Source organism: Drosophila miranda (assembly GCF_003369915.1).
Source record: "Drosophila miranda strain MSH22 chromosome Y unlocalized genomic scaffold, D.miranda_PacBio2.1 Contig_Y2_pilon, whole genome shotgun sequence".
In the NCBI taxonomy this organism is placed as follows: Eukaryota; Metazoa; Arthropoda; class Insecta; order Diptera; family Drosophilidae; genus Drosophila; species Drosophila miranda.
Window position 1 is genome coordinate 1,487,535 of NW_022881614.1, and position 26,146 is coordinate 1,513,680.

The following is a 26,146-nucleotide window of genomic DNA, read 5'->3' on the forward strand; positions in this document are numbered from 1 at the left end:
ATACACTTATATTTTTTTGACATCATTTCATTTTATAACATGATTTTATTCAAATTAAAAAATGTGCAATAGTCCAAATACACAGAAATCATAATAGCAGTTTTCCTAAATTTTGTCGTTCTTAACTTACACAAGTTAATTATAAATAAAAACATTGCGTATGGCCTCTTCGACTTTTCGGTTGCAACTTGGACACTTTGGCTTTATATTTTCATTTTCTTCCAAGTCGTTTTTTGCTTGGTTGTGGGCCACAATTTGATCCCAACATGTACCACAAATGTTTACGTGATTGCACGGGCGCAACAACACAGACTTTGGGTTACATAGGCACACATTGCATGGATTCATTTGAACCAATGATTTATCAGATGACTGACTTGAATGAGAAGCATTCGATGAAAGTGACGATGTGGAAGATTTCATATCAGAAGACATTCCAGTTAAATTGCTTTCATTGTCCACCCCTTCAAAGAAGTCATGCTTTGAAAAGCGGTCAGCTAAGGAAACAGTGCATGTCAGAAATCCCTGTATATCTATTTCACCTCTTTCAAAAAGATCCATTGCGTCCATTATTTTTTTTGAGCGATCCTGAGAACAAAAATAATTAAGCTAACATATTATTTTGAACGATTAACTTAAAATTTATTCAACTTACACGTAGTTTCTTCTTCTGTTTCTGATTTCCATTACCACCATTTTGAAAGAGTAAAGCAAACTCGCGACTTTTTTCATATTCTGCATCAATAAGACATTGAACAAATTTAAAAAAGTGCCCATTTGTTTGAATTTTATTTCCCAAATTCAAATTATAAGCTTCTACTGAGCTCGTGGTTCTAGTTGACCTCTTAAACACGGATATGCTTTTTGGTCCCTCCTATAAAATTAGGGTTAAAAATTAATAAGTAAAATACAACTCAATTATTAAACAATAAATAAAATACACATTTTTAAGCCACTGTCTATTAAAATATTTTAAAAATGGAGAAAACAGCTTCTTATTTAAGTTTATTGCTTCGCCTTTTAGAAGGTTAAATGCTTCGACAATTTTGCTTTCTGGTAAAAGCGGCAAGTGCAAAAATTTCATAAATAGCATGTAAGCTTTCTTATTGCATTTCAGCGTATTTTCAAAACCACTCGATTGCTTGACATTTTTCTTGCATGCTTGAGTAAAATGAAACCAACAGGAGTAAAAATTCATGTTGGGATGCAGACCTTTTAACGCGTTACGCATTGCCTTTTCGTAATCTGATGTAAAGGATGCTCCTTTAAGGCAGCAAATGTTCGAGTCTATATATGTGAATAAGTGCTGATAACACAGCTCCGTTTTGCGAGTCATCAAAACAAAAACAAAAGGGGTTATCTAATTAAAAAAAATTTTTAATTATAGTTAGTAAATAAAGTGTAGCATAAGAAGAAATTTACCTTCTGCAAATATTTAATATAAATTATTAAAAGTTGCTTAAAATCTTTAAAAAGAGCACACTTTAAATGTAGCATCAATTAAATAATGCCTATTATGCTCCGGAATGTTGGCTTGCATCAAGGTGATTACCTTGTCTGATGAAAATATGCAATAAGCAAACGAGCTCGATGCGTACACTTTTTTATATAACTGATTTGCAGTATTTCCCTTGGTTATTCCAAAACGGTTCATAATATTTTCGTCTTGAAAAGCTTCCAGAACATTCTCTGCAGAAGATGGAGGCTTTGGCAAGAAAGGCTGTCTTTTTCTTTGCAAAGTGCGTTTGACAGAGTCATAATTTATTTTAATCTCCGCTTAACCTTTTGTTTTCCTAATTAATTGAATAGAAAAATAATACATGTACACCTACATATGTACATATGTATGTATGTACATCAGGGGACGGCACGGCCAATGCTCGCAGACGGACTTCGAAACGAGCATTTACCGGTCAAAAACCGAGCGACGACCAAAGTCTCGCAAACGGACTTAAAGCGGGCATGATTCGCAAGAAACACCGGATCACGTAATAGAACATGAACGATCATGTCAAACTGCGACCCGGCACAACGCGTTTGTAACAGTGGTCGGCAGCAACACAATAATACTTTTTGTTTTAGTTTGACTTCTGTCAACGCACACAAACGCAATGTAATGTGTGCGTGCCGACCGCTGAAGTTTATACATATGTATAAACCCCTAAAAAATCAATTGAGCAGTCCTATAAAAAAAATTGTTATACAATTCTGTTAAGATTTTACTTATCTTACCAATCAAAAAAAAAGTTCGATATTCTTCTCCGTTACCCCGCAAAAAGGAAAAAAACAAAATGCGCACTAGAAAACACCCCCACAGCCTATTTGGTTCAAATTATCTTTGAACAAAATAAGCTGTGGGGTGGAAAAAGGCAGTATTTTTGTTATTTTTTATTTAAAACGTCTTAGAAAAATGTTTAAAAATATAAGAAGTTCGTTTTGTTTGTCATTTGATTTTCATTGGTAAGTTTGATGGTTTAGAAGTTAGGAAAATTTTAAATTTTTAACATGCTTTGCTTCATTTAAGCTGTGAGCCACTGTACAAACATATGTAGCAAGGCAGTATGTATTATTAAAATTTCAATTAATATATTAACTTACTCAGCAAGAACATCATTGAATACTTTTTTGGTGTCGAAATTGCTATTATTTTCGCACTTCAGTTTTATTTCACTAAGAGCACTGATTTTTGCCATTTCATCACTCTGAGGGTCATGGCTATGCACAACATATTCAGTATTTGAGTAAACTCTAGATTTGTCTGCACTTAAATAAACTCTGGCTTTACAGAATTTAACCCGGCACACATATGTGGTTTCTCCTAGTTTTAATTGTTTGTTTTTTTTTTACATAAATTTGTTGCTCGCATAATGAAAACAACCATAGCTCGCAAACGACGGTCAACACTTTTTCCCTTTGCTGTCTCGTCACTGACAAAACCGAAAAAGACCACGAAGACACGGTCTCTCACTGAGCAGAACACTTTTTGTCTCTTCGCTTGTGTTATGTGTTTCGGGTTTTCGGGTTTTCGGGTGAGCCCGACACACGATCGTGTCTCACAATAACAACTTAGAAAGACACTTTGGTCAAGCGCTCACAGCAAAAGTGTCTTTAGATGAGCAGAACCAAAAAAGTGTCTGAGTAAAGTGTTTTTAGTTTTTTTTTCGTGTATATGTTTATTTATTCATGTTTTCCGCATCTTTTGGGCTATTGTATTGTAATATGTATATTTATTTGCAAAATTGGCAAACGAACATTTTCGTTTTGCCTTGGGAGGGTTCACGTTCTTCTTTCACGTTGTTCAGGTGTTCCTCGAAGCTTTTCCCGACGATGACGATGTCGTCGAGATATGCGAACGCGAATGGTTCCATGTCTGCGCCGATAACGTGGCTGAAATTTGGCTCCCGCGGAGTGTAAGCCGAAAGGCATTACTTTCCATTGGTATAACCCTCGGCCGGGTATCGTGAATGCCGTGGCTTCCCGGCTGTCGCGGGCCATCGGTATCTGCCAATACCCGTTTTTCAGGTCTAGGGTCGTGATGAAGTGGGCATTTCGGAGTCGCTCTAGTATGTAGTTGATCCTGGGTAGCGGGTACGCGTCCGGGATGGAACGCTCGTTTAGCTGTCGATAATCTACACACATGCGCCATCTCCCGTCCTTTTTTTCGGGTAGTACCATTGTTTTATGGGTCGGTTGTCCCTCATGACGATGGTGTGTTCCGTTAGGCCCGTCGTCCCTCGGATGCCTGCGAGTGTTGGCAGTTCCTCGTCTAGGAATTTCCGTATTTTCGGCGCGATGTCGGGAGGCCATGGGTCGGATATTCGTTCCGAATCGTCCTCGGGTGGGTCGTCGATTCCTGGGTTGCAAGTGTGGTCGGGGTTCTCGGGGAGGATTGTTGTGTCGAATGCGCTTGGTGGTTCGACTTCGCGAGTGTATTCGCTTATGCTGGCGACGATGGCGGGTGCCTCGATCATGAGTAGGGGGCTCGTGTGTGTCCTGGGGGTGCTTGCGCGACGTTATACTCAGCGTGATGTACGAACGTGCGGGTCTCGATGGCGATCGTAGCGTTTGACCGACGGCTAGTTTGGTCGGTGAGGTTCACCGACATGGCTCCAGGCGTGGTGCTGGGCCGCATGCCGGCGCCGTACGGGAGGCGTTCCATGATGTCGGGGACGATCGATGGTGCGTCGGCTCCAGGTGCGTCGGGATTCCGATGGGTGCTTCGTGTGGCAGTGATCGCCTTTCCCGGTTCCTGCCTGAGAGGACGCGGGAGTAGTGGGTCGGTCGGTGTCGTAGGGGTCGTTTTCGCGTCGAGGGCGGTGTCGACGCGTTCGTTGGCCAGGGGGGCGGTCGGAGGTGGTACCTCGAGCGCCTGGCTGCTGCGTGGCGGCTGCCGTTGCTGGGGCCGGGTTGTCTTCTGGAGGGGCGTCCTGGGTTCCTTTCCCTTCGTTGGTGGAACCGCGTCGGTGCCCTCGGGAGACCGGCTCGCTTTCTTCGTGGCTTTGCTTAGTTTTGGTTTTCTCGAAGTGGGCCTGGGGCTAGTGTGCTTCGTCGTGGCCGTGGGTTCTGTGTTCCTTGTTCCTTGTGCTCTTGTCTCGTGTCGTGGCGGGGAATTCGTTGGCGGCGGAGGTCTCGAGTTCGTGGGTCCGGGCGCGTGTACTTGGCTAGCGGTGATCGTCGGCGTGTTTGGGGTGGGGCGTCGGGAGCCTTGGATATGGAGGTGTGTGGCGCCACATTGTATTGTGGTTTCAATGGCGCACAGGATATCCATCCCTATGATGGCTTGCTTTACCATATTGGGTAGTACCAAGAGTGGCATCTGTACCTCTTGTTCGTCTAGTTTGACGCGTGCTAGCAAGATCTGAGTTATCTCGCGAGCCGAGCCGTCTGTTAGGCGTATCGGGACGCATGCGGCTCGCAGGTCGATGTCGCGGCCGAGTTTGCGGGCGAGGTCGGAGTTGATGAAGCTTCGGGACGCCACGGTGTCGACCGTGGCTTCCGCGCGCCGTCCTCCGATGGTCACTCTCGCCATTATCCGTCCGTCGTGTACTTGTAGCGCGTCGTTTCCCGACGGGTCCCGGCGGCAACAGCCCACGGTGCGCGTTCCGCGCCTGCCGCATTCCCAACAGAAGAGGATCGATGGGTTGGTGCAGTCGCGAGAAACATGTCCAGCTTCTCCGCAGCGTCGACAGGCTGCGCGTGGGTTGGCGATGGGTGTAGTGATCATTCGATGTGCCGTTTCCTGTGCTGGAGCGCCGGCCTGGTGCGGCTTCCTTGCGGGTTCCGAGGTGTTCCAGTGAGGCTTTCGGAATTGGGCCCGATTCGTCCCGCTTTCGTTTTGTTGTGCCGTTGGTCGCGTGTACCTGGGTGGTTGTCGAGGGGGGATGAGGGTCGCTGGTACGTTTCGTTCCTGGATACTCTCGAACTCTGTGGCCAGAGTCAGACTTCTCAGTTCGTGCCTTCGCACGTACAGCTGGTACGCCGGGAGGGTGTTGTCATAGATCCGGCTAAGTTCCTTGGCTTCGTCGTACCCGGCGTGGTGCATGAGCAACCGGAGCTCGATGACGAAGTCCTTAAACGGTTCGCCCACCGCTTGTTTGCGGTCCCTGATCTGGTCTTCCAATTGCTCGAAGTACCGGGGAGGCAGGAAAAAGGCTAGGAATACCTGGCGGAAATCGGCCCAAGAGACGCTCTGGAGTCGGCTGGTGCGGTACCAACGGTTGGCTCGGTCGGTGAGGAGCTCTGGCATGGCTCGCGCCACGTAGTTCATGTCTACCCCGTACGAGAGGGCACGCTCTTACAGTAGTTCGACGAACGACAGTGGGTCGTCCTGCCCGTCGAACTGGATTGGCTACTTTCGGATCCGTTCCGCCATCTGGGCGGCGTGACTGTAGTAATGACCGTCTGTGGGGCCATTTCCTCCTGCTGTCGGCAAGATCCTTCTCATGGGCGAAGGCCTTGGTTCCGGGGGCGGGGGCTTCGGTAGATCTTCGACGGTTATCGATGTCGGTGAGGTGCTGGCTTTGCCCTCCATGACTCCTGGAACCTGTAGGCTGAGATGGGGTCCGTCTTTCGCTTCTCTGTTAGTGCTGAGATGTCGGGCTGGGGCGATCTGGCTCGTCCTGGCGATCTGGCGATAGCCAATAGCAACAAATAAATTTGCAGTGGCTACGCAGCGCCCGACGTCACGCTCAGACTGATTTTCTGTCTCTCTCGCACGCACTCTTTGTCGTGTCGTTTAATATTAGCGGCGTCTGCCGGAGGAGAGCCGTACTGACTTAGTATCGGGTATAACCGTAGAGTTGCGGTGTCCGCAGCAACTCACAACGTTCCCCCTCGTTTCTTATGTGGCAGGTCTTCATGTATTTGTCGCTTATGATCTACTTATCCTACTAATACTTATTTTCTAGTCTTCATGGCTTGTCTTGGGGGTTCTAGTGGTATTGTTGTTGTGTTTGTGGCGCCGGCGCTTGGTCTTCCTGGCGCTGGGCGTCACACACGGCGGAGATATGTCGTTTCGAAACGACTTAAGTCCGCCAGAAAATAATTAACTAATTTCGCATGTAAAATACACTTATATTTTTTTGACAGCATTTCATTTTATAACATGATTTTATTGAAATTAAAAAATGTGCAATAGTCCAAATACACAGAAATCATAATAGCAGTTTTCCTAAATTTTGTCGTTCTTAACTTACACAAGTTAATTATAAATAAAAACATTGCGTATGGCCTCTTCGACTTTTCGGTTGCAACTTGGACATTTTGGCTTTATATTTTCATTTTCTTCCAAGTCGTTTTTTGCTTGGTTGTGGGCCACAATTTGATCCCAACATGTACCACAAATGTTTACGTGATTGCACGGGCGCAACAACACAGACTTTGGTTCATTTGAACCAATGATTTATCAGATGACTGACTTGAATGAGAAGCATTCGATGAAAGTGACGATGTGGAAGATTTCATATCAGAAGACATTCCAGTTAAATTGCTTTCATTGTCCACCCCTTCAAAGAAGTCATGCTTTGAAAAGCGGTCAGCTAAGGAAACAGTGCATGTCAGAAATCCCTGTATATCTATTTCACCTCTTTCAAAAAGATCCATTGCGTCCATTATTTTTTTTGAGCGATCCTGAGAACAAAAATAATTAAGCTAACATATTATTTTGAACGATTAACTTAAAATTTATTCAACTTACACGTAGTTTCTTCTTCTGTTTCTGATTTCCATTACCACCATTTTGAAAGAGTAAAGCAAACTCGCGACTTTTTTCATATTCTGCATCAATAAGACATTGAACAAATTTAAAAAAGTGCCCATTTGTTTGAATTTTATTTCCCAAATTCAAATTATAAGCTTCTACTGAGCTCGTGGTTCTAGTTGACCTCTTAAACACGGATATGCTTTTTGGTCCCTCCTATAAAATTAGGGTTAAAAATTAATAAGTAAAATACAACTCAATTATTAAACAATAAATAAAATACACATTTTTAAGCCACTGTCTATTAAAATATTTTAAAAATGGAGAAAACAGCTTCTTATTTAAGTTTATTGCTTCGCCTTTTAGAAGGTTAAATGCTTCGACAATTTTGCTTTCTGGTAAAAGCGGCAAGTGCAAAAATTTCATAAATAGCATGTAAGCTTTCTTATTGCATTTCAGCGTATTTTCAAAACCACTCGATTGCTTGACATTTTTCTTGCATGCTTGAGTAAAATGAAACCAACAGGAGTAAAAATTCATGTTGGGATGCAGACCTTTTAACGCGTTACGCATTGCCTTTTCGTAATCTGATGTAAAGGATGCTCCTTTAAGGCAGCAAATGTTCGAGTCTATATATGTGAATAAGTGCTGATAACACAGCTCCGTTTTGCGAGTCATCAAAACAAAAACAAAAGGGGTTATCTAATTAAAAAAAATTTTTAATTATAGTTAGTAAATAAAGTGTAGCATAAGAAGAAATTTACCTTCTGCAAATATTTAATATAAATTATTAAAAGTTGCTTAAAATCTTTAAAAAGAGCACACTTTAAATGTAGCATCAATTAAATAATGCCTATTATGCTCCGGAATGTTGGCTTGCATCAAGGTGATTACCTTGTCTGATGAAAATATGCAATAAGCAAACGAGCTCGATGCGTACACTTTTTTATATAACTGATTTGCAGTATTTCCCTTGGTTATTCCAAAACGGTTCATAATATTTTCGTCTTGAAAAGCTTCCAGAACATTCTCTGCAGAAGATGGAGGCTTTGGCAAGAAAGGCTGTCTTTTTCTTTGCAAAGTGCGTTTGACAGAGTCATAATTTATTTTAATCTCCGCTTAACCTTTTGTTTTCCTAATTAATTGAATAGAAAAATAATACATGTACACCTACATATGTACATAAGTATGTATGTACATCAGGGGACGGCACGGCCAATGCTCGCAGACGGACTTCGAAACGAGCATTTACCGGTCAAAAACCGAGCGACGACCAAAGTCTCGCAAACGGACTTAAAGCGGGCATGATTCGCAAGAAACACCGGATCACGTAATAGAACATGAACGATCATGTCAAACTGCGACCCGGCACAACGCGTTTGTAACAGTGGTCGGCAGCAACACAATAATACTTTTTGTTTTAGTTTGACTTCTGTCAACGCACACAAACGCAATGTAATGTGTGCGTGCCGACCGCTGAAGTTTATACATATGTATAAACCCCTAAAAAATCAATTGAGCAGTCCTATAAAAAAAATTGTTATACAATTCTGTTAAGATTTTACTTATCTTACCAATCAAAAAAAAAGTTCGATATTCTTCTCCGTTACCCCGCAAAAAGGAAAAAAACAAAATGCGCACTAGAAAACACCCCCACAGCCTATTTGGTTCAAATTATCTTTGAACAAAATAAGCTGTGGGGTGGAAAAAGGCAGTATTTTTGTTATTTTTTATTTAAAACGTCTTAGAAAAATGTTTAAAAATATAAGAAGTTCGTTTTGTTTGTCATTTGATTTTCATTGGTAAGTTTGATGGTTTAGAAGTTAGGAAAATTTTAAATTTTTAACATGCTTTGCTTCATTTAAGCTGTGAGCCACTGTACAAACATATGTAGCAAGGCAGTATGTATTATTAAAATTTCAATTAATATATTAACTTACTCAGCAAGAACATCATTGAATACTTTTTTGGTGTCGAAATTGCTATTATTTTCGCACTTCAGTTTTATTTCACTAAGAGCACTGATTTTTGCCATTTCATCACTCTGAGGGTCATGGCTATGCACAACATATTCAGTATTTGAGTAAACTCTAGATTTGTCTGCACTTAAATAAACTCTGGCTTTACAGAATTTAACCCGGCACACATATGTGGTTTCTCCTAGTTTTAATTGTTTGTTTTTTTTTTACATAAATTTGTTGCTCGCATAATGAAAACAACCATAGCTCGCAAACGACGGTCAACACTTTTTCCCTTTGCTGTCTCGTCACTGACAAAACCGAAAAAGACCACGAAGACACGGTCTCTCACTGAGCAAGACACTTTTTGTCTCTTCGCTTGTGTTATGTGTTTCGGGTTTTCGGGTGAGCCCGACACACGATCGTGTCTCACAATAACAACTTAGAAAGACACTTTGGTCAAGCGCTCACAGCAAAAGTGTCTTTAGATGAGCAGAACCAAAAAAGTGTCTGAGTAAAGTGTTTTTAGTTTTTTTTTCGTGTATATGTTTATTTATTCATGTTTTCCGCATCTTTTGGGCTATTGTATTGTAATATGTATATTTATTTGCAAAATTGGCAAACGAACATTTTCGTTTTGCCTTGGGAGGGTTCACGTTCTTCTTTCACGTTGTTCAGGTGTTCCTCGAAGCTTTTCCCGACGATGACGATGTCGTCGAGATATGCGAACGCGAATGGTTCCATGTCTGCGCCGATAACGTGGCTGAAACGTGGCTCCCGCGGAGTGTAAGCCGAAAGGCATTACTTTCCATTGGTATAACCCTCGGCCGGGTATCGTGAATGCCGTGGCTTCCCGGCTGTCGCGGGCCATCGGTATCTGCCAATACCCGTTTTTCAGGTCTAGGGTCGTGATGAAGTGGGCATTTCGGAGTCGCTCTAGTATGTAGTTGATCCTGGGTAGCGGGTACGCGTCCGGGATGGAACGCTCGTTTAGCTGTCGATAATCTACACACATGCGCCATCTCCCGTCCTTTTTTTCGGGTAGTACCATTGTTTTATGGGTCGGTTGTCCCTCATGACGATGGTGTGTTCCGTTAGGCCCGTCGTCCCTCGGATGCCTGCGAGTGTTGGCAGTTCCTCGTCTAGGAATTTCCGTATTTTCGGCGCGATGTCGGGAGGCCATGGGTCGGATATTCGTTCCGAATCGTCCTCGGGTGGGTCGTCGATTCCTGGGTTGCAAGTGTGGTCGGGGTTCTCGGGGAGGATTGTTGTGTCGAATGCGCTTGGTGGTTCGACTTCGCGAGTGTATTCGCTTATGCTGGCGACGATGGCGGGTGCCTCGATCATGAGTAGGGGGCTCGTGTGTGTCCTGGGGGGTGCTTGCGCGACGTTATACTCAGCGTGATGTACGAACGTGCGGGTCTCGATGGCGATCGTAGCGTTTGACCGACGGCTAGTTTGGTCGGTGAGGTTCACCGACATGGCTCCAGGCGTGGTGCTGGGCCGCATGCCGGCGCCGTACGGGAGGCGTTCCATGATGTCGGGGACGATCGATGGTGCGTCGGCTCCAGGTGCGTCGGGATTCCGATGGGTGCTTCGTGTGGCAGTGATCGCCTTTCCCGGTTCCTGCCTGAGAGGACGCGGGAGTAGTGGGTCGGTCGGTGTCGTAGGGGTCGTTTTCGCGTCGAGGGCGGTGTCGACGCGTTCGTTGGCCAGGGGGGCGGTCGGAGGTGGTACCTCGAGCGCCTGGCTGCTGCGTGGCGGCTGCCGTTGCTGGGGCCGGGTTGTCTTCTGGAGGGGCGTCCTGGGTTCCTTTCCCTTCGTTGGTGGAACCGCGTCGGTGCCCTCGGGAGACCGGCTCGCTTTCTTCGTGGCTTTGCTTAGTTTTGGTTTTCTCGAAGTGGGCCTGGGGCTAGTGTGCTTCGTCGTGGCCGTGGGTTCTGTGTTCCTTGTTCCTTGTGCTCTTGTCTCGTGTCGTGGCGGGGAATTCGTTGGCGGCGGAGGTCTCGAGTTCGTGGGTCCGGGCGCGTGTACTTGGCTAGCGGTGATCGTCGGCGTGTTTGGGGTGGGGCGTCGGGAGCCTTGGATATGGAGGTGTGTGGCGCCACATTGTATTGTGGTTTCAATGGCGCACAGGATATCCATCCCTATGATGGCTTGCTTTACCATATTGGGTAGTACCAAGAGTGGCATCTGTACCTCTTGTTCGTCTAGTTTGACGCGTGCTAGCAAGATCTGAGTTATCTCGCGAGCCGAGCCGTCTGTTAGGCGTATCGGGACGCATGCGGCTCGCAGGTCGATGTCGCGGCCGAGTTTGCGGGCGAGGTCGGAGTTGATGAAGCTTCGGGACGCCACGGTGTCGACCGTGGCTTCCGCGCGCCGTCCTCCGATGGTCACTCTCGCCATTATCCGTCCGTCGTGTACTTGTAGCGCGTCGTTTCCCGACGGGTCCCGGCGGCAACAGCCCACGGTGCGCGTTCCGCGCCTGCCGCATTCCCAACAGAAGAGGATCGATGGGTTGGTGCAGTCGCGAGAAACATGTCCAGCTTCTCCGCAGCGTCGACAGGCTGCGCGTGGGTTGGCGATGGGTGTAGTGATCATTCGATGTGCCGTTTCCTGTGCTGGAGCGCCGGCCTGGTGCGGCTTCCTTGCGGGTTCCGAGGGGGTCCAGTGAGGCTTTCGGAATTGGGCCCGATTCGTCCCGCTTTCGTTTTGTTGTGCCGTTGGTCGCGTGTACCTGGGTGGTTGTCGAGGGGGGATGAGGGTCGCTGGTACGTTTCGTTCCTGGATACTCTCGAACTCTGTGGCCAGAGTCAGACTTCTCAGTTCGTGCCTTCGCACGTACAGCTGGTACGCCGGGAGGGTGTTGTCATAGATCCGGCTAAGTTCCTTGGCTTCGTCGTACCCGGCGTGGTGCATGAGCAACCGGAGCTCGATGACGAAGTCCTTAAACGGTTCGCCCACCGCTTGTTTGCGGTCCCTGATCTGGTCTTCCAATTGCTCGAAGTACCGGGGAGGCAGGAAAAAGGCTAGGAATACCTGGCGGAAATCGGCCCAAGAGACGCTCTGGAGTCGGCTGGTGCGGTACCAACGGTTGGCTCGGTCGGTGAGGAGCTCTGCCATGGCTCGCGCCACGTAGGTCATGTCTACCCCGTACGAGAGGGCACGCTCTTACAGTAGTTCGACGAACGACAGTGGGTCGTCCTGCCCGTCGAACTGGATTCCCCACTTTCGGATCCGTTCCGCCATCTGTGCGGCGTGACTGTAGTAATGACCGTCTGTGGGGCCATTTCCTCCTGCTGTCGGCAAGATCCTTCTCATGGGCGAAGGCCTTGGTTCCGGGGGCGGGGGCTTCGGTAGATCTTCGGAACCTGTAGGCTGAGATGGGGTCCGTCTTTCGCTTCTCTGTTAGTGCTGAGATGTCGGGCTGGGGCGATCTGGCTCGTCCTGGCGATCTGGCGTACTGCCGCTCGAGCTCTGCCAACCTGACCCATGCATCGTGTTCGAGGGGCCCGTCGACTAGTTCGGCGAAATTTCTCCGCAAATATTCCACGTTACCCTCGCGGCTGAATCCGAATTCCTCCGCGAAGGACTCCAGCTCCTCTCGGCGGCGTATGTGTATCCAGCCGGTACTCACCCCTGGGTTGGCGACGAATTCTCCAGGGTAATACCCACTGGGCTGTTCCTCTGTATAGGATTCCATCGCTTCGATTGTTACTCGAGTTGGCTGTTTCACTAGGGCACTGTGTCGAGCTTCGCGGCTGACGCTTCGAATTTCTTCTCGGGGTGGCGGCACTGTTCCCGTTTCTCTGTCGCTGTGTCGCGCTTTCGTTGCGCAACTCTTGCCGTTGGTATTGTGCGAGGTCGGTGTTTTCTTTGGGTCGTTTTCTTGTGTTCTTTTCTAGTGGCCGTTGGGTTTTATTCCACAAACCCTCGCTGAAGTTCCCTCAGGTCCCTGCTCGGGCGCCACTTGCGATGGACCTATTTCAGGCTGAGGTAACCTCAGTCCCGTCCAGGGGTCAATCCACAAGAAATTTGTTGAAATGTGATGGAACCTTAAGGGCGGCGTCAGGGGGCGGCCTGTCGTAGAGAGGTGGATCGGGGCTATAATGGGCGTCGCTCGTCGTGTATACGAAACGACTGTGTGGACTCGGGGTGGGGTGACGTCGGTGCCTCGGCTAATTGGGGTGAACTTTCGCAATCGGGTGTTTTTACTTTGATAATTTGACACTTTATTGTAATTCTTAGTGGTTTAAATGAACTTATTTTAATTGGGCGCCGATGTCTTCTGGTGAGTTCCGGGTACCGCGTCTGTACTCCGGACCGGGTCTCTGCGTAAGTTTTGGTATCACGACCGTACTGTGAGCCGGATCTCTGCGTAAGTCGCTCTTTGGTTCTCGTCGCCGTCTTTTTATAGGCCCGTATTGCTGGGTCTGCGGGTTTGACAAATGCACTTCCGCGTCGGGGTGCACTTTGCCGTTCTTGGTGATCGTCGCAGATTTTGGCGGCGCCGACTTTCCTCCGTCGATGAACCCGGAAGACCGCACTTGGCCGATGGCTTGGCCGGGAGTGGGGAAAGTTCGCGTGACCTGATGTCTTTGGTCATCGTTATGGAGTTGGCGCGTGTTGATCGGTGGTTGCTTGCGGAGGGGGGCGTTGGTCGCGGGGTGTGGTGCGATGCTCTAACCCGAACACGACCGTCCAAACCCCCAGGGAGTTTCGTCCTCAAGATAAGTTTCCGATAAACAAGAGAGATATGGAGAGAGAGAGAAAGAGAACAGAGGTCCTAGTAGTAAATATGTACTCTAGTTCATGAATAGTAATCGTTCGATTGTTTCGGATTGTTAAAGTTATTTTATTTGTAAGACAGCAGAAGATCAGTATACAGATTTATATGTGCTTCCGAGTAACATACGCAAGAGACAGACGCCGAAAGAAGAATATCGATATGAGAACATCGATATGAGAACATCGATATGCAGCAGGGCACATGCGCAGTGTTGTTAGAGGTCAATATCTAATTATCGTGGCGGTCACTTTGAACACTCCTCCTCAACACAACGTATCTTTACAAACTTTAAATATACTTAACTAATATCCAATAACATGTCAAGCACTTATAAACGATCTTTTAAACCAAATGCGAATACAAATACAAATACGCAATGTTGACTTCACCTCTCTTGAGAACCTCTCGAATATGATGTATCTTGACGTCGATGTGCCTTGTACGTGCATGAAACATGGGGTTTCTAGCAAGCTGCTGTGCTCCAATGTTGTCGCCGTACATCTGAATAGCTGACTCCTTGGACATCAGCTTCAAGTCAATCAGTAGGCTGCGAAAGTATATCGCCTCTTTTGCTGCAGATGATAAGGCTATGTACTCTGCCTCCATGGAACTGAGGGCAACCGTCGATTGCTTTCTTGACTCCCAAGAAACCGCTCCTCCTGCCAACATGCATACATAGCCAGTGAATGACTTTCGGTTCGTCATATCACTTGCCCAATCTGCATCAACAAAACACTCAATTGCCTTTCCTTGCTTTGTGTAGCATATCTCCCAGTCGATAGTTTTTGCCAAATATCGAAGGATGTGCTTGGCTGCCGCTTCATGCTCGGAATGAGGATCCTTGTTTCGTTGTGCTAATTTGTTACCCGAATGCGCAATGACCGGACGAGTCATAACAGCGAGATAAGATAACTCTCCAATTAGCTTTTGGAACGATGTGATGTCGACCCTGCGGCAGTCCTCTTTGTTGCATGCCACCTGGTAACCAGCTTCAAGAGGCGTGGACGTCTGTCGACAATCTTTCAAATTGTACTGTTCGAGCAACTCTCTAATATACTTCCGTTGGCTGATTGAAATCGCACCCGTACTGCCTTCACGTTTCACCTCAATACCTAAAAAGTATTGCATAGGCCCGATGTCAACCACATCAAATTCTGCTGCGATCTTTATCTTGATATCAGATATATCATCTAGGTCCTTACACGCCAAAATAATGTCATCTACGTAGACAGCTATTAGACACATATTTTTACCTGGCTTACAATACAGACAGGGTTCGTTGACAGTCGGTATAAAACCAATGCGTTTCAGCGTTGCATCCAACGTAGAGTTACACACTCTTCCTGATTGTTTTAGGCCATATATACTTTTGTGAAGCCTCAAAACGTGATTTGGGTGAACTTCGCTGATGAAGCCCTCAGGTTGTCTCATAAAAACCTCATCTTCCAATTCGTCGTTGAGATACGCCGTGACAACATCCATTTGATGTAGGTGGAGACCATGTTCGACTGCAAGTGCAATTATCAACCTGATAGTTGCGTGGCGTACAACTGGTGCAAATGTTTCCTTGTAGTCGATCCCGTAGCGTTGGCTACAACCTTTCGCCACCAGACGTGATTTGAGCCTGTTCACGCTTCCATCCGGATTGGACTTAACTGCATAAACCCATCTGCATCCAATGGACTTTTTCCCGCTAGGCAATTTAGTAAGCGACCACGTGCCGTTCTTCACGAGAGATTCGTACTCGTCCTTCATTGATGCTTTCCATATCTCGCCTTCAGTAGACCGTTCAGCTTGTGCGTAGTTTTGTGGAACTTGTACGTCTGCTGCCAGTATCGCATTGAGCATATGATACTGCTTCCTTGGTCGTCCTGGTTTGCCCGTCCGTACTATGGTTGTGCGTCCTGGTCCTCTTATTGGTTCTGGAATTACAATCTCCTCCTGATTTTCTGGCTCATTTTCTGGATCTTTAAATTGCTCGCTATCCATTTCGGGTTCAGAGTCCTGGTTTTGTTGAACCTCAATTGATGCCATTTTATTGGAACATGATGCATCTAGTTTGCCCCCTTCAGGTTCTACAAAAATGACATCCCTACTCTCTACGAGTTTCCTGGTTTCTTAACTGACCAAACGGTATTCTTTGGCCGTATCCGAGTAGCCCACCATTATATACTCTAAGCCTTTCTGTGCGAACTTTGATTTCTTTGTTTTATCTAGAGCTATCGCTACTGAGCCAAAAACTCTTAAATGCGATACCACTGGCTTTCTACCTGTCCATATTTCAAAAGGTGTCACCCCGCTCAAGCAGCTGCTTGCCACTCTATTTCGCAAATACGTGGCAGTTCGAATCGCTTCTGCCCAATAGCATTCACTTAACCCAGCATGCAGCAGCATACTTCTTGCCATTTCTACCAATGTTCTGTTGGCCCTTTCTGCAACTCCGTTTTGTTGAGGTGTATATGGCACTGTTAAGTTTCGCTTTATTCCATTTTGGTTTAGGTAATTATCAAAAACGTTTGATATGTATTCTCGGCCATTGTCGCTTCGTAAAACCTTGACTTTTCTCCCAGTTTGGCACTCAACTTGACTTTTAAATTCTTTAAAAGCCTCGAAAACCTGATCTTTGGTTTTTAGGAAACTTACTGATACATATCTTGAACAATCATCAATGGCGAAATATCGATTGCCTCCCATTGACTGCTTTTGCATTGGACCGCATATATCAGTATTTATTAAGTCTAGATCGCCCTTTGACCTGTTTGTGCTCGATTGAAATGGTTGCACGCAAATTTTACTTTTTGCGCATGTTGCACACCCTTTTTTTTGGCTTGTATATGCCCTTGAGACCTATTACCATCTCCTTGTTAACCATTTCCTTTAATGCGTCAAAATGTACATGGCCGAACCTATTGTGCCACTTGAATGCATCTGCCTCAACATTTACAATGTTCATACACTTTTCCTGATTGTCCTGAACCATAAACAATCCATTTTCCAGATGTGCCTTTATAACTATTTTTCCGTTTTCAAAAATCATCGCTTGATTTTTCTCAAACATGTTTTAATAGTTTTGTGACCGATATAAAATTGTACTGCAAATCTGGTACCAAGATAACCTTTTCCAGCGTAACGGATCTATCACCGAACTTTACTTGAACAGTTCCATGCCCTTCAGCAATAAGTGATTTACCGCCGGCTAAAAATACTTTTTGATTATCTTCCGTGAACGACACAAAGCGTTCCTTGTCACAACATAGATGCGCCGTTGCGCCACTGTCTATGCACCATGCATTTAACATCTGGTCATTTGGCTTAGCTAAATTTAGGATTGGTACATATTTTTCTGGTTCCACTTTGGCATATTCGGTTACGCAAAGCATTGTACCCAATCTTTCCCCGCTTTTACTGTTTGCGCCCTTGTTGTTTGCTACTTCCTGCTTGCTTTTAGCACGGCATTCCTTAAAACACTTTTTGCCCTTCTTAAAGTTTTTCTTAAAATTTTTGTTGTCATAACTGACGTGTAGTTCCGCGCTACTTGTAATTTCCTTGCTAATGCTATCTTCCTGCCTATTCGCTTCTTCAGAAATTTTTATTTTTAGCATGCTCAAGCTCGGCAAATCATCTCGCGTCTCAATCGCAACAACAAAACTTTCATACGATTTAGGCAAACCATTTAGCAACACAACTGATAAGATCTTTTCATCAACCTTTATGTTGACCTCTTCTAAAGCCTCGTGTACCACCTGGAATTTCCGCAAATATTCCTGTGCACTTATACCATCCGACATTTTTAACGTCAACAATTGTTTAATTAAAAGCACTACCCTTGCTGGTCCGCTTGGCCTGTGAATTTTATTTAGCTTTTGCCATGCCTGTTTGCATGCCATGTTTAGTTGGGTCGATTAAACACAAAAGTGAAATCGACGCCAACGCCTTTTGATCCTTTAGTTCAAAAGCTGCACGTTGCTCATTTGTTGCACTTTCACTAAGCTCAATTTTACCACTGACGATTGGCCACAAATCATTTTGTATGAGAACACTTCTCATCAAAACTTCCCATGTGCTATAATTGTTTTCGTCCAGTTTCTCAATATTGAAATTCATATTTCCACTCATTTTTTATACTTATTGTCCCACAGTGCAAAATTTGTAACTGTCGATCGTCTCATGCACAAAGCAACTACGACGACAATACTGTTGTCCGTGTCTTTCTTTTGTTTTTTCGTTTTCTTTTAAGTATCCCTCCGAGTTGCTATTTACACACACACACTCGCGATTTTCTATGCCTTGGTATACACACTTTTGGGTATACACACTCGCGGTTTTGTGCGGCTTGGCATACGCACTTTTTGGTATACACACTTGAGTCTCCGTTCGCTTTTGTGTTTCTTGATCCGTTGGGACTGCTTTATTTTGGACTTTAAACCACGGCAACGGTCCGATTCGCTGCAAAATTCTAATCAAAAAAACACAATGCGAATCTCCGTTGAATTTGTTCAACTTGTTCTTTTGCCTTTCTATGTACACACATACACTAATGAGTCTGTTCGGAGCAGAACCCAGCCGATTAGCTGCTTGCCAAATAGCACCTAATTCTTGGCCCTCAGCCGCTTATTTTGTTTGTTACTTATGTCTATGTCACTCATTTGTTTGTTAAAGCTTTGCGCTTGCTTGCCCTGCTAAACGCTCTCTGCCAGCTCGCTCTTCGCTATCTCCGCTTCGCGTCTGCCTACCGACGTCGGCCGAGCGAAGCTGCGCTTAGCGATCGGAGCGGCAATGTAAAGGGCAGGCAAGCCACACTTGCAATTTGGATGTCACGCATTAAAGAGCATATCGTAATTTTATTTCTGCGCCGAGTTTTATTTAATTCGAAATAATTAGTCGGCCGATTGGGGATAAAAAACATTATCTCCACAGAGTCTATGCCATTTTTTTAGCACTGCTTTTCACTAAGCACCAAACAATGTTTATTGTTTCTCACTGTTTATGGTTTATACTGTTTCTGGGTGAATTGGTGTCTGGGCCCATAACCTGTTAAAGTTATTTTATTTGTAAGACAGCAGAAGATCAGTATACAGATTTATATGTGCTTCCGAGTAACATAAGCAAGAGACAGACGCCGAAAGAAGAATATCGATATGAGAACATCAATATGAGAACATCGATATGCAGCAGGGCACATGCGCAGTGTTGTTAGAGATCAATATCTAATTATCTTGGCGGTCACTTTGAACACGGATAACATTTATCTATAAATTATAAACATGTTTCCATCAGAAACAGCAACAGATCGACACATTTATCGTTTGGGTATCGATTGTGGCGACAGCCCATTGCAAATTCAATAAACGTCAGGTGCAAAGCACTAAATCTTCCAGTCCTGGCATCCGCCACACCCACTGCTCCACCAACCACCTCCCCCATCCGTCCTCTCACGGCTCTGCTTTCCCGCTGGCAACATGAAACGAGCAGCGACAATACACAGGGGTAGGGAAACACAAACACAGAACAAGACACACAACAGGCGGACAACGCCCATGAGGTCTGAGGTGGGGTGGTGTGGTAAAGGGGCAATAAAGAGGTGAAGTGAAGGCAAGGACCTGGTAGCCAGAGACAACCACAACAGGAGCAGGAGCTGAGGCAGCAGCAACCAGCAGAAGCCTTACATAATGCCCCTAAGCAAAAGCCCCTCATTCAGGTAATTAGGCTTTGTTGTCCACCTCTCCTGCTGCCTCTGCTGCTGCTGCTGCGCCTCTTCATGGCCATCCTAGGACCTGGATCTGGACCTGGACATCGTCGAGAGCTCTGGCTGTATTGTTCTGCTCTACCTCCACTTCACTCCACTCCACTCTGCTCTGTTCTGTTTGCTGACCAAATATTTCCATTGACTCTGGCTCCGGCACCCGCCCGCCCGTTCAGTGATTGCGTTTGCCTTGGCCATGCCTTTCCCTATGCTATCTTTTACCTTTCCCTCGCTTTCCTGGGAAAACTATGGAGGCCATGGAGCAGTCCACTCACCACTTTCTGTTTTCCCTCCAATTGCAGTGGCGTTCGGGCGTGAATGGGCTGCGAAAGAACTCGGTGCGACTGGCGGAGGTCTGGATGGATGAGTACTCGCAGTACTACTACCATCCCATCGGGAACGACAAGGGCGACTGGGGCGATGTCAGCGATCGTAAGAAACTGCGGTAAGTTGTGCGGAGGATGAGAACAAGAATTCATCCCAAATACAATTCCAATCCCAATCCCAATCCCAAATGCTCATCCCAGGGAGGACCTGCAGTCCAAGAGCTTCAAGTGGTATCTGGACAACATCTATCCCGAGCTCTTCATACCCGGCGATGCGGTGGCCCATGGCGAGGTAAGTCCTTTGGTTTCCCCAGTGTTGTCAACACCCCCACCCCAAACCCCAATCCCTAGGACCAACCCCACACCCATCAACTGAAACACTAACCCTGAAAACTGGTTTCAACCCACACGATATTAATCCCAATTCGCAGATAAGAAACCTAGGTTATGGCGGTCGCACCTGCTTGGACTCTCCAACCGGAAAGAAGCACCAGAAAAAGGCCGCAGGCCTCTATCCCTGCCATCGCCAGGGCGGCAATCAGGTTTGTTTTGCAACAATCTCAGCAGCCCTGCGACCGCCACAAACTCCGTTCAAGAAGCACAAGAAAACCGTAAACCGAAAACCGAAAGATAGAACCTCTTTGATCCGTACTCCCACTTCGTTCCCACTATATATACATCTGGCAATGTGGTGGCATTCTCTCCAACTCTAAGATTTTATAAGACTCTTTGATCCTTTGCTTTGAACAGCTCTCAGGTCTCAGACCGATCTGAACTCTCTATGAACTCTACATAAACTTAATTTCCAGATATCACACATAGCGTCGGGCATGTGCCTAGATGGGCAGGAAAGGCACCAAGAAGCGGCCACCGTTTCCGTGTATCAGTGTCACGGCCAAGGAGGAAATCAGGTATCCACATACCGGCCAGAAACGGAGGCATAGGCGGTGACCAGGCGGCCCGCGTGACGGCTGCCCGGCGCCCCACCTCGTTCTCTTAACAAATACTTTTCTGTTTTCCGCTTTGTTGAAATTTGAGTTTTGTTGGTGTTTTGCTTCGGTTCCTGTTTCCTGATTTTTGCGCTTATTGAGTGCTTTTCCGCTTCTCGTTTTGTTAATTTTCTGCTTGCTTTTTTGAATACAAACCCAAGCCCACATCCAATTGACACTTGACAATACACTCCCGCTCCTCCAAGTCACATCATATCATTCCACTAATTCCACTAAAGAGGTTCAGGAACTCTATTAATCCATGCACTTAATATCTCTGATTTTTCTAAGAATTTCGATTTGAATTTTTGATGAAAACTTTATAGAATCCCTACAGATTCTATAGCAATCAAGGCTAAAGAGATTTTTTGGGATGCATCCGTACGTTTTAATCATTATTAAATTGAAAAGTGGTGAAAACCCCCATATAGCCTCTAAGTACTTTATCTGTTGAAAAGAAAACAATGTCTTTACTAGAAGACGTAAACACTCTCTAAAAATCACTTTCATTGCTACCAAATGTCTATACCTGAAATCATCTTTAGGCCATAATCATCTAAAGTACAAAGACGGACAGACGGACGGACGGACAGACAGACAGGGCTCAATCGACTCGGCTATTGATGCTGATCAAGAATATATATACCTTATGGGGTCGGAAACGATTCCTTCTGGACGTTACACACATCCACTTTTACCACAAATCTAATATACCCCAATACTCATTTTGAGTATCGGGTATAACAAAAAAGGAAAGCTAGCCTTTGCGTTCGAAAGTGCTAGATACCCTTGCAGGTCAAGTAAACTGTAGGGGAATGCAAGAGACTAGATTTTTTTCAACATTAAAGCTCTTTCCGAGGTTGTTCCATATGCCTTATGTATCAACATGGACTCAGAATCATACTACCCCGTTTCGAGGGTATAAAGAGAGCAAAATAAAATATTCGCTAGATAAAAAAGAAAATATAAAACGACATGCAAAAAGGGCGAACTGTAACGAAAACGAGATACTTGAAGAAACTCAAATTCTGAAAGTCGACTGTTAAAACAATAACTGTAATTATCCGTGCAATGGGGGCTACCTCCGTCCACCCCACCATTGAACGGCTCATCATTATTCCAGTCGGGAATACCTCCGCGCGGAGATATGACGTTTTGAAACGACATAGATATGTCGTTTGTGACACGGCGGAGATATGTCGTTTCAAAACGGCATATCTCCGCGCGGAGATATGTCGGTTGTGACACGGCGGAGATATGTCGTTTCAAAACGTCATATCGTTTCAAAACGTCATATCTCCGCGCGGAGTTATGTCGCTTGTGACACGTGTGACGGCGCTTCGGCCGGGGTATGCTCGTCGCACCGGGTTCCACAGAAATTTGTTTGATCTCTGGGTTTGGTAGCTGGAAGAGAGTCTCGTGGTTCAAGAGTCTCGTGGTTCAAGAATAAGGCGAGCTTTGAGCGGTAATAAAAGAGTTATTTTTATTGGTCTTAAAGGTACAAAGTTTGGTAGTTGCGCGGGTGTTTTTTTGCTGGCTCTTCCTTCGGGGTCGTCCTTCGGGTTGGCCGCACGTGTCGGATGGTTGCGTGCGGGTCCTGGTAGTCTTCTGGTCGGTGTCGGTTGAGGTCGCGGAGGTCTAAAGCGATCCGAGGGGAAGAATGTTGCGCAGGGTGAATGCGCTCCGAGGAGGAATAATGTTGCGGAGGGTTAATGCGCTCCGAGGAGGAATAATGTTGCGGAGGGTGAATGCGCTCCGAGGAGAAATAATGTTGCGGAGGGTTAATGCGCTCCGAGGAGAAATACTGTTGCGGAGGGTGAATGCGCTCCGAGGAGAAATAATGTTGCGGAGGGTGAATGCGCTCCGAGGAGAAATAATGTTGCGGAGGGTTAATGCGCTCCGAGGAGAAATAATGTTGCGGAGGGTGAATGCGCTCCGTGGAGGAATAATGTTGCGGAGGGTGAATGCGCTCCGAGGAGGAATAATGTTGCGGAGGGTGAATGCGCTCCGAGGAGAAATAATGTTGCGGAGGGTGAATGCGCTCCGTGGAGAAATCAGGGTGCGGAGGGATAATGCGCTCCGAGGAGGGGAAAGGTGGCGGAGGTTTAATGCGCTCCGAGGAGGATGGGAGGATGGCTGGGGCTGCTCGTGGCTGCTACTGATGCTTACCTCTCCACTGGCCGGAGCCGAACTGATGCTGATCGCTCTGGCGGAGCCCCTTTTATTTCCGAAAAGCAGCTGATCGTACGGTCTGTCCCTAGCGCGTTGTGCTGAGGGGTTCCTAACGCGTTTGTACGGACCGGCTGATAGTGTGTCCGTTGGAGCTTGGGTTATGGTCACACTTGGGGCGGTCAGCTGTGGGTCCACGTGGGCCCACGGTCACGGGTGGCTGTGCTACGGGCCCATTGGTGGTGATCAGCTGTGGTTTGGTTTTATGTCTCTTTTATTGTTTGTTTATTTATATTTATTATACCCGATACTCAAAATGAGTATTGGGGTATATTAGATTTGTGGTAAAAGTGGATGTCTGTAACGTCCAGAAGGAATCGTTTCCGACCCCATAAAGTATATATATTCTTGATCAGCATCAATAGCCGAGTCGATTGGGCCCTGTCTGTCCGTCTGTCCGTCCGTCTATTTCAAAACTTCGCCCCGCCCACTTCCGCCCCCACAAAGGACGAAAATCTGTGGCATCCACAATTTTAAAGATATGAGAAAACCAAAAACGTAGAATTGTAGAGAATGACCATATCTTTAAGACTGCGGAATCCGAATTGGATCGTATTATTTTTATAGCCAGCATCAAGAAAACAATTTCATTTTTTCTCGACCTGTCTCTTTCTAACACACACGTAGCATAGGCGGCTTTGCTTAGAGTAAAACATTAGCGCCTAGATCTCAGAGACTATAAAAGCTAGAGCAACCAAATTTGGTATCCACACACCTAATATATCGGACCGAGACGAGTTTGTTTCAAAATTTCGCCACACCCCCTTCCGACCCCGCAAAGGACGAAAATCTGGGGATATTCAAAAATCTCAGAGACTATTAAGGCTAGAGTAACCAAATTTGATATCCGCACTTCTGTTAGATCTTACTATAAAACGTGTATCTCAAAAGTTCGCCCCACCCCCTTCCGCCCACACAAAGGACGAAAATCTGTTGCACCCACAATATTGCACATTCGAGAAAACTAAAAACGCAGAATCATAGATAATGACCATATCTATCAGATTGCTGAATCTGGATCAGATCAGATCATTTTTATAGCCAATAGCAACAAATAAATTTGCAGTGGCTACGCAGCGCCCGACGTCACGCTCAGACTGATTTTCTGTCTCTCTCGCACGCACTCTTTGTCGTGTCGTTTAATATTAGCGGCGTCTGCCGGAGGAGAGCCGTACTGACTTAGTATCGGGTATAACCGTAGAGTTGCGGTGTCCGCAGCAACTCACAACGTTCCCCCTCGTTTCTTATGTGGCAGGTCTTCATGTATTTGTCGCTTATGATCTACTTATCCTACTAATACTTATTTTCTAGTCTTCATGGCTTGTCTTGGGGTTTCTAGTGATATTGTTGTGGTGTTTGTGGCGCCGGCGCTTGGTCTTCCTGGCGCTGGGCGTCACACACGGCGGAGATATGTCGTTTCGAAACGACTTAAGTCCGCCAGAAAATAATTAACTAATTTCGCATGTAAAATACACTTATATTTTTTTGACAGCATTTCATTTTATAACATGATTTTATTGAAATTAAAAAATGTGCAATAGTCCAAATACACAGAAATCATAATAGCAGTTTTCCTAAATTTTGTCGTTCTTAACTTACACAAGTTAATTATAAATAAAAACATTGCGTATGGCCTCTTCGACTTTTCGGTTGCAACTTGGACACTTTGGCTTTATATTTTCATTTTCTTCCAAGTCGTTTTTTGCTTGGTTGTGGGCCACAATTTGATCCCAACATGTACCACAAATGTTTACGTGATTGCACGGGCGCAACAACACAGACTTTGGGTTACATAGGCACACATTGCATGGATTCATTTGAACCAATGATTTATCAGATGACTGACTTGAATGAGAAGCATTCGATGAAAGTGACGATGTGGAAGATTTCATATCAGAAGACATTCCAGTTAAATTGCTTTCATTGTCCACCCCTTCAAAGAAGTCATGCTTTGAAAAGCGGTCAGCTAAGGAAACAGTGCATGTCAGAAATCCCTGTATATCTATTTCACCTCTTTCAAAAAGATCCATTGCGTCCATTATTTTTTTTGAGCGATCCTGAGAACAAAAATAATTAAGCTAACATATTATTTTGAACGATTAACTTAAAATTTATTCAACTTACACGTAGTTTCTTCTTCTGTGTCTGATTTCCATTACCACCATTTTGAAAGAGTAAAGCAAACTCGCGACTTTTTTCATATTCTGCATCAATAAGACATTGAACAAATTTAAAAAAGTGCCCATTTGTTTGAATTTTATTTCCCAAATTCAAATTATAAGCTTCTACTGAGCTCGTGGTTCTAGTTGACCTCTTAAACACGGATATGCTTTTTGGTCCCTCCTATAAAATTAGGGTTAAAAATTAATAAGTAAAATACAACTCAATTATTAAACAATAAATAAAATATACATTTTTAAGCCACTGTCTATTAAAATATTTTAAAAATGGAGAAAACAGCTTCTTATTTAAGTTTATTGCTTCGCCTTTTAGAAGGTTAAATGCTTCGACAATTTTGCTTTCTGGTAAAAGCGGCAAGTGCAAAAATTTCATAAATAGCATGTAAGCTTTCTTATTGCATTTCAGCGTATTTTCAAAACCACTCGATTGCTTGACATTTTTCTTGCATGCTTGAGTAAAATGAAACCAACAGTCGTAAAAATTCATGTTGGGATGCAGACCTTTTAACGCGTTACGCATTGCCTTTTCGTAATCTGATGTAAAGGATGCTCCTTTAAGGCAGCAAATGTTCGAGTCTATATATGTGAATAAGTGCTGATAACACAGCTCCGTTTTGCGAGTCATCAAAACAAAAACAAAAGGGGTTATCTAATTAAAAAAAATTTTTAATTATAGTTAGTAAATAAAGTGTAAATATGTCGTCTCAAAACGTCATAACTCCGCGCGGAGATAT

The 26,146-nt window shown here is 45.2% G+C and overlaps 1 protein-coding gene and 3 long non-coding RNA genes across 7 annotated transcripts; 1 reads left to right on the forward strand and 3 right to left on the reverse strand.

Moving 5' to 3' along the window:
- Window positions 1-247: 247 nt before the first annotated feature.
- Window positions 248-2,893, reverse strand: LOC117193476. Of its 3 annotated transcripts, none has more exons than XR_004474604.1 (3): window positions 2,599-2,893; window positions 656-874; window positions 248-588 (listed from the first exon to the last, which is right to left on the reverse strand). It is a non-coding gene; the product is annotated as an uncharacterized LOC117193476 (long non-coding RNA). The 3 variants fall into 3 exon arrangements; XR_004474605.1 differs by lacking the exon at window positions 2,599-2,893 and adding an exon at window positions 1,911-2,378; XR_004474603.1 differs by lacking the exon at window positions 2,599-2,893 and having other exon boundaries at window positions 656-928.
- A 4,001-nt stretch (window positions 2,894-6,894) lies between these two features.
- LOC117193478 lies at window positions 6,895-9,433 on the reverse strand. Of its 2 annotated transcripts, none has more exons than XR_004474607.1 (3): window positions 9,139-9,433; window positions 7,196-7,414; window positions 6,895-7,128 (listed from the first exon to the last, which is right to left on the reverse strand). It is a non-coding gene; the product is annotated as an uncharacterized LOC117193478 (long non-coding RNA). The 2 variants fall into 2 exon arrangements; XR_004474608.1 differs by lacking the exon at window positions 9,139-9,433 and adding an exon at window positions 8,451-8,918.
- A 10,503-nt stretch (window positions 9,434-19,936) lies between these two features.
- LOC117192870 (putative polypeptide N-acetylgalactosaminyltransferase 9) lies at window positions 19,937-20,727 on the forward strand. Its single transcript, XM_033397622.1, has 3 exons — window positions 19,937-20,133; window positions 20,216-20,306; window positions 20,446-20,727. Exons 1-3 carry the CDS (start codon window positions 19,937-19,939, stop codon window positions 20,725-20,727), a joined length of 570 nt encoding a protein of 189 aa, XP_033253513.1.
- Window positions 20,728-24,948: 4,221 nt separating this feature from the next.
- Window positions 24,949-25,644, reverse strand: LOC117193477. Its single transcript, XR_004474606.1, has 2 exons — window positions 25,357-25,644; window positions 24,949-25,289 (listed from the first exon to the last, which is right to left on the reverse strand). It is a non-coding gene; the product is annotated as an uncharacterized LOC117193477 (long non-coding RNA).
- Window positions 25,645-26,146: the final 502 nt, after the last annotated feature.